General features: G+C 46.2%; 1 protein-coding gene across 2 annotated transcripts in view; it reads left to right on the forward strand.

Moving 5' to 3' along the window:
* The window catches only part of Slc39a14 (solute carrier family 39 member 14), a 46,552-nt gene extending 38,312 nt beyond the window's left edge, over nt 1-8,240 (forward strand). For both annotated transcript variants that reach the window (XM_032917529.1, XM_032917530.1), the window contains exons 6-10: nt 1,478-1,597; nt 2,103-2,291; nt 2,397-2,604; nt 3,491-3,675; nt 4,990-8,240. In XM_032917529.1, coding sequence (XP_032773420.1) covers nt 1,478-1,597; nt 2,103-2,291; nt 2,397-2,604; nt 3,491-3,675; nt 4,990-5,136 — 849 coding nt within the window. In that variant the 3' untranslated portion in view covers nt 5,137-8,240. The remainder of the gene's footprint in view (nt 1-1,477; nt 1,598-2,102; nt 2,292-2,396; nt 2,605-3,490; nt 3,676-4,989) is intronic.
* Nucleotides 8,241-8,441: the final 201 nt, after the last annotated feature.

Below are 8,441 nucleotides of genomic sequence, written 5' to 3' on the forward strand. Positions count from 1 at the left end.
CTCAGGAGGGCTGACCTGAATGCAGGCTTCTTTAGCATCTGACTTCCAGGTCTCATAGCAGCTGATGCTACGAGCGGCTTCCTTAAATACCTAGAGGAGAAACATTTGCCTTTGAAGTGACTTGAGGTTCTCCTTCTGTCTCTGTTCTGTTCCCAAGAGACCTGGAGTTTATTCTTTGAAACAGTCTCACCACATGGTCCCAAACTTGCTGTCTTCCTGCCTCAGCCTCCCGAGTGCTGGGAATCGGGCCTGTTTTCTGTTAGAAATGACACAAGCAGGTCATTGGACACTTGGTACCATAAACCAGGAGCCAGACTTAGGACAGCTCCCTGGCTACTCCTGTCCTCTGTGTCCTTGAATCCTTCTTCCCTTCCTTACTTAAGAGAATTTGCAGAAAGAATGCAAAGCAGCATGCGCCCACTCCATTGTTTTTAAAAACGTTCTTATTGTGTCCTGAAGGGACAGGATCTTTGTTGGGCAAGCTGGGCTCAGGGTCCTGGGCTCCTCCCACCTCATCCTCCTAAGCTTTGGGAACTGCAGGCCTGTGGAACTAGGCCTGGCTTTAATCTACCCCAAGATGCCTGCAGGGACACAGCTTGCTTTTTTAGTTTGTGGTCCTTTCAAGATTCTGTGGTCAGGAAGATGCTGCAATTCTTGCCCTGGAACTGGGATGGATTTTCTCCTTTTAGCTATTGTAACTAAACCACTTCCCGTTGTATTTACGGGCAGACCAACCAGGGACAGTGGATGAGGCAAAAATAAACACAAGTGGCCTCCCTTTAAACGTAGGATTTGCTGACTGAGTGCTAGTATGACTAAGTACTAACAGAGATTAAGACAGTATCCTCATTAAAAGGAGAAAACCAGCTTTCAATCCCCAGAGTTGGGAGGTAGAGGCAGGCTGACCTCTGTGAGTTTGAGAACAGCTTGGTCTATGCAGTGAGACCTAGTCAGGGGAAAAAAAGCCAAGTTGGCCATGGTAGTTCCTGCTCATTGTGTAGTCCAGAATGCCTGCTGCTCTTTCTGAGGACCAGAGTTTGGTCCCAGCATGCACATGGCTCACAGCTGCCTGCAGCTCCAGATTCAGGTAAACTGACACCCTCTTCTGGCCTCCTCGGGCACCCACACATTCACATACACATAAATAAAAATAAAGTGAGTATAAAACACATATAATAAAACCTTAAGGACTAGAGATGTAGCTGAGTGGTAGGGTGATTGCCTAGCAAACATAATGTCCTGGCTCCAAACCCCAGGATCAGAAAACCCTAAAGACTGCCTGTGTTTTGTATCAAAAGAGAATACGCAAGCACCCAGGCTGGTGGCAGCGAGCCCAGGGAATGTCGAGGCTAGATTTTTGCTGGCAAGAGAATGGGCAGACAGCAGAGTGCTTCTTTTCCAGAGTGGAGAGAGTGGTAAGCAGATGAGAGGAGCTGATGAAGGCTTATTTACTCATTCCGTTTTCCTGTGCCCACAGGCTTTTGGTTTCAACCCTCAGGACAATTATGTCTCCAAGTCTGCTGTGGTCTTTGGGGGTTTCTACCTTTTCTTTTTCACAGAAAAGATCCTGAAGATGCTCCTGAAGCAGAAAAATGAGGTGAGACCTATCTAGGGGAAAACGGTTAACTTCAAAATAAAAAAAAACAAAAACATGCTGACTTGGGTCAGTGAGGTGTGGCAGCACTTGCAGGGCAAGCCTGGGACTCTCTCTGTAAAAGAGAGTAAAGAGGTTTGGTTACGTACATCTAGGAACAGCTCTGACTAGTGTGGCTCCAATAAGAGGCCTCCTGTAGCTGGCATGGGGTCACTGTCTGCCAGAGTCGAATGAAGTGGCCATTTTAAAGGAGCAACCTAAAGTACTTAGAGTAGGGGTCACCTCCCTGGATTGGGCAACAGCAAGAGACTTCTTTGTCTAGTAGAAAGTCTCTGTCTTTGTATGTGTTGCCACTGGCTATAACAGTTTCTCTACATCCCTATGTGTGACCTGCTCAGTTTCCTCAGATGTAGGAATAAGATCTTCCCCGACCTTGGCATGCTTCCCCTAAGTGGGTGTAGCATTGGGTGGTTTTGGTCTGTAACACTGATCGCCTTTCCTTCCCTAGCACCATCACGGACATAACCATTTTACCTCCGAAACGCTTCCTTCCAAGAAGGACCAGGAGGAGGGTGTCACGGAGAAGCTACAGAATGGGGACCTGGATCACATGATTCCTCAGCACTGCAACAATGATCTGGATGGCAAGGTACCCAGCACAGACGAGAAGGTCATCGTAGGCTCCATGTCTGTGCAGGTCAGCAGCCCTGGGGGAGCCTTTAAGAAACCATGGCCTTCATGAGTCGGGCTTACCTGAAGTCACTCTGTAATCTAAATTCCACTGGCTTGTCCTTTCTTGCAGGACCTGCAGGCATCCCAGAGTGCTTGCTACTGGCTCAAAGGGGTTCGATATTCTGATATTGGTACCTTGGCCTGGATGATCACCCTGAGCGATGGTCTCCACAATTTCATCGATGGCCTGGCTATCGGTGCCTCCTTCACTGTGTCTGTCTTCCAAGGCATTAGCACATCGGTGGCCATTCTCTGTGAGGAATTTCCTCACGAGCTGGGTGAGTGCACAATCCCTATCCCTGAGCTCCAGTTCTCTCAGTTTTTTTTCTGAGACATCGGTCTTGTGTCTCGACCCCTGCTGCCCCTCCCTCCTCCTCCACACCTCATTGAATTAACACACTGTCTCTCCCTTTAACTCTTGAATTACAACAGTTGAATGGAACAGTGTGGAGATGTTTATCCCATGAGCCCTGTGTCCTGTCACTTAATTTTCCCACCTCTGTAGTGTGATTAATAACTGTACCTGCCTTTTAGAATCATCAAGGGGATTATAGGCAACTAAATGCGGAAAAGGACTTGCCAGGTGCCACACAATATTCTGTATACTCAGTAAAGATTCCCCTCCTATGTCCTACATCCTGCGGTAGCTGGAAGTCCTGTCAAAGTGTGTCATGTGACTGAAGTAGAAAAGTCAGAGCTTAAGAGTGTGTGGAGTTTTATCAAGGGAGCCTAAGAAGCCATGACTCAGGACCCAGTGACAGCCCAGGGTCCTAACTTTGGTATTTATTGGCTTGTGGACTAACTTCTCCCTCTCTCGAGTTTGATCCTGAATGTACCATCCATTAGGAGAGAGGGAACTATTTTTATTTCACCAGTCAAAAAAGAAACGAGGCTGGTTTGGTTATCTACATTTAAAGTCCTGTGAATTATTTTCAGCCTCTAGGTGGGGAGCATGAGGCCAGTGCTGGTTACTTGTGTACTTCCATACATAAGTTATTTGCAGCATCTATGCTGGGAGGCCACGGCAAGAATTGGAAGATGGAGGTGCCTTTAGCCCAATACCATCTCTGAGTCTGGGATTTTAATCCACATGTGCTCTGTCCACAGTCCAATCCATTCATTCGTGTTTTGCATCCTGACTTCCTGTTCTCATGCCTGTTGTAGGAGACTTCGTTATCCTGCTCAATGCTGGTATGAGCATCCAGCAGGCCCTCTTCTTCAACTTCCTCTCTGCTTGCTGCTGCTATGTGGGTCTGGCCTTTGGTATCCTGGCTGGCAGTCACTTCTCTGCAAACTGGATTTTTGCACTGGCTGGAGGAATGTTCTTATATATTGCTCTAGCCGATATGGTAAGTTCTGTGGCTTGTGATTGCCTCTCAGACAGGAGGGCAGCTAAAATGGCACAAGTTAGGGTATTTGTATGGATGTGTGTTCATTCTCATGGAAAACAACTTGTGGCAGTTGGTTCTCCTTATCTCATGGGTTCCTGAGACTGAACTAGGGTCCTCAGTCTTGGCACCTAGTGCTCTGTCACACGGAGCCATCTCGCTAGCCTATGATTTTGTTTTTAATATTGGCTTTATTGAAGTTTCTTTCCACACCACCCAATTCACTGATTTAAGAAGTAACAATTTGGGGTTAGAGAGATGGCTCAGCTGTTAAGAGCACTGGCTGCTCCTGAAGAGAACCCCAGGTTAATTCCCAGCTACAGTTCCAGGGGATCCTACTTCTTCTGCTCCACAAGGGCCCAAGCATGCACAAGGTACAGACACACAGGCAGTTACATACATCATACAGACATCAAACAATCTAAAATGATATAGTCTGACATTTTCGCCGCAGCATTAGGGGATTTTTGTTTGTGATTGTTTGAGATGAGAGTCTCACTCTTTAGCCCAGGCTGGCCTCAAAGTCATTGCAGCCCTGCCCCTGCCTGGCAGGTGCTGGGCAGACAGGCAGCAAGTCATCAGGTTTTAAAGGGAGAACTTTGGTGTCTCGGTCAGCATTTCATAAATTGACCATACTCAGTCTAGGGTCCTTATTTAAATCTGATAGAAAAGGTATTAGTTAGACTCTGCCTACCACAAATTAATGGTAGCCTTATGTCTGTCTTTTTAAGTTTTAACTTTGAGAAGTTCATATATGAGTGCTGTATTTACCTCATTTACCCACTTTACGCCCCCAACTCTTTCTGTGTCCCCCGCCCTGCCCTGCTCCCTCTCAAATCCATAGACTCTCTCTCTCTAATTGAGATATATATAATGTATAATATATATACATACAAACTGCCAAGTCCCGTTTGGTGTTGCTTGTCTGTACATGTATACTAGATATCCAATCAGAGGGCTCATCCCTGGGGAAGACTGGTTTCTCCGAGTCTGAGTAGTCATTAGTTAATTATCTGTAACTCTTCATCTAGGGGCGGGGCTTTGTGAGGTTTCCCCAGCCTGTGCTGGCACATCAGCTGGTGTCTGCAATGTTCAGGTGCTCTTTTGGCAGCCACAGGGAGTGGCCAAAGATAATGTCCCCAATGACCTCCTTACCCTGTGGAAATCTCCAGACCTTCCAAAGACTTGGAAGTGCCCACCACTTGAGAATCAGACACCATTGTGATTGGGACAATGACAACAGAATCTGTAACTGATTTTTCTCTTCTTTCTCAGTTCCCTGAGATGAATGAGGTGTGCCAGGAGGATGAGAAGAAGGACAGCTTTTTGGTCCCCTTCGTCATCCAGAATCTTGGCCTCCTAACTGGCTTCTCCATCATGCTGGTTCTCACCATGTATTCAGGGCAGATTCAGATCGGGTAGGACCCTGCCAATGGGGAGCCAGTGGCACTGGACATGGGGCTCTGCGGCCCCCTTCTGGCCCCTGGCCCAAGGACTTAGCATCCACGAAGCATCATGGAGGAGGCAGCTCTTTAAAAACTGGCACAGACTGCCTGCCTGCATTCAGATGTCAGCTGTTTCAAAATGCTTTGTCCTAGGAAGAAGCTGCCCTGGAATCTCTAGGTAGTGCCTCAAACCATTATCTCCTGACCCTTCCCACTGACGATTCTGGAACTGAAACGCCACACATAGGACATGCTTCTCTTTTCCTTCTGGTCACCCTCGCCCCTTTCTCTTGGAAGAAGCACTGAGAGATATGGAATCTTTTACAATGTAAAAATGAAGCCAGTGGTCATGGTTTGGTTAGAAATACCAGTGTGGCTTCCAACTTTGGACCCTGTGATTCTAAATGTGTGTACCCTGGATTTCAGGTCGGTCCATCTTGGCATGGGTTCTCATGTTTTTACACAGAAGAGGGCAGAAGACAAGAATCCTGGTTTCTTCAGTCTGTTAATTATTCTCTAAAAAGGCTGACTTTCCAAGCAAATGAGTCAGGCAGGCAGAGAGACAGGGGATCGTCTGAGGTAGAAGGATGTAGAACTAGTGATGGATGTCCTATCCCCTTGCTGCTTGGTTTCCATCAGGATGCTGCCTGCTGGTTGTACGCAGCATCTGAAATCACGCATCAGCTAGGTGAGCCACTGTGGACGTTCTCTGAGGTGGCAAAAAGTCTGCGCTAAATCAGTTGGTTTTGCCCTGATTCTCACACCTTCCTCTTGGCTTCCTTTTTCTAGATACTTTGTAGATGCCTCCCTCACTAGGAGCACAGTCAGAGCACATTTAAAGGTGTTTGCATTAGGAGGGAAATTGTACAAATTAATCTCCCCTGGTCAAGACCTCTGCCCAGTAGAATCTGACTCATAAAATTAGGACACAGTTGTTTATGCCTTTTTGTGACCAAGGTAATAAGCAATGGAGTCATTCCCGGCCAAACTTAGGACTTGCTAATTGCAAAAATAGTAGTTGAATATCATAGAACTCTGGACCTTGAGGTCAGGACTGCAGACATCATTGCTGCCAGTGGGTTTTAAAGGGCACTGTCTTAGCTACCACTTCCTCCCTGATCCCAGACAACAAGATTGAATACTGAAGTGAATTGAATGTAAATTGCTTTCATTTGGTCCAGAAAAAAAAATGGATGTTTAACATTTCATACAAGCCAGCCTCAGGTGCTGGGCAGCCCCCTTCTCAGAACTCTGGCTTCCAGGGGAGCTAATCTCCAGGTTCACTAAGTGAATTAATTTATTATTATCATATTGATACATGGATTCCTTAGCCACTTTGGGGAGCCAGTCTCTCCTGGAGCCTTTCTTAGTGGTGCCCACAGTCACAACCCAGGAGCTGTTGTTTGCATGACTTACAGTACTGAATCATGCCTGAGTCTTTCTGTTCTTACCACAGGAAAACTGTCCATTAAAAGCAGCAAAATATATATACACACACACACACACACACACACACACACACACACACACATACACATACACATATATGTGCGTGTGTGTGTGTGTTCATTCTTGTTCTTCTTGGGGAAACATGCTTGAAACGAAGAATCCTGATAACTGGGGATTTGCTCACTTTCTCTCCCCACTCTTGCCTCTTGCCTTTGAGAAGAGGTAGAAGGAAGAGGAAACTTTAGCAATCAAGGTACTAGATTGAATGTCAGGACCAGGTCCTGGTAGGCTTAGGGTCCAGTTTTACCAAAGAATCAGTTCGTTCGATGTTAGATTCTAAGCTTTTATGTTATGGTCATGGTTGTCATTATTGTTTAAAGCCGAGCCTCATCTTTTCTGTTTTATTTTTCCTACAACTGCTTCAGGCACTAGCAGATGTAAGGCTGAGCAGGACGCGGTGACTTACACCTGTAATCTCAGCCCTTAGGAGGCAGAGTCAGCAGGCTTGAGTTTTACACCAGCTTGGACTTCCCAATGAATTGCAGGCCAGTCTGGGCTATGTAGCAAGCTCCTGTGTCAGCAAGACGAAATGAAGATAAGAACGTCAAATTTAAGATTGTAGGTCTGAGGGTTTGGCTCCAGTGTGTATGTGACCCCCCTGAATTTCATTCCCAGCACCACTGCAGCGCCTCCCCCCCCCCAAAGATGGAAAGATTCTGCTTTAGCTCATATTTTCTTATATGTATTTCTTGTATTCTATTTTTAACTTTAGAATCTCCCCTAGAGCCTGTTCTTCTTTAAATGTCCTTTATGCTGGAGTAGGATGATGGCTGAGTCTCTTTAAAAGAGCTTAAATATAGAGTCACAAACATGAGATAGATGCCTGCCGCCCACTCTTCCCACGAACTCGAGAACCTCTTTGTGCAGGCAGCTGCCATGAAAGGAAATCCTGGGGCTTCTTTAGAGCAGAAGATTCTTTAGGCCAGCAGATTCAGGTGGGGCATGGGGGCCATGCTCCCGACATCCAACTGTTGCGCTGCTGGTGACAGATTCGCCCCATGAGTCGGAAATGCAACCATTGACCCTTTTTTGACTTTTAAATGTCGGACTTGCTGTTTTAAGCATCTGTACATATTAGAGGTCTCAGGGGCAGTGAGTTGCTTAGCAGACATTTCTCCCCTGGTCTTAGTGCCCTTAGCTTCTGTCCCCTGTTAACACTAGCAAGGAAAGTGCTTGTCACATGGAGGAGCCCTTAGCCAGGCCTTGGGTTCTGTCACTAAGCACCTCATCTCTGACCTCACCTTCAGTCCTCCATGGCCGCCCTCCAGTATTTAGTGTCAGCCGGGGGAGCATTCTCCAGTACCTTTCATCTGGGTTTTAAAGGACTTCTCTCTGCCTGGACCACCTAGGATCCAGTTTTAGCAACCCTTCTTCCAAAGACATGCAGATAAGCAGGGTGAGTTTTGCAAAAAGAAAGGATTTTAGTCAGAGTTCCCTTTACAGTTCCATCACAGTATATTTTTAAATAACTCAGGTGTCATGAGAAGAATTAGAAAACAAAATAACTTATGTCATGTGAACTGTAAATGTTTATTTGTAAGATTCTATAAATAAAGATATGTTCTGTAATTGGTGAGAGTCCCAAGTGCGGTCTTGCTTCGGCCTTAAGGTCTGGGTTGTAACGAATCTTAAGCACAAGGTGGCGCTCATGTGTTGCTGATTTACAAAAGGTTTGGCTATGGGGATTTAGAAGGGACTTCCTATATCCTATAATGGACTTACTTTAAAATGACTCGCTTTAGGCTCAGTGTGTAGTTCAGGAGCAAAGCACTT

The sequence above is a fragment of the Rattus rattus genome, chromosome 12, assembly GCF_011064425.1.
Source record: "Rattus rattus isolate New Zealand chromosome 12, Rrattus_CSIRO_v1, whole genome shotgun sequence".
Classification (NCBI taxonomy): domain Eukaryota; kingdom Metazoa; phylum Chordata; class Mammalia; order Rodentia; family Muridae; genus Rattus; species Rattus rattus.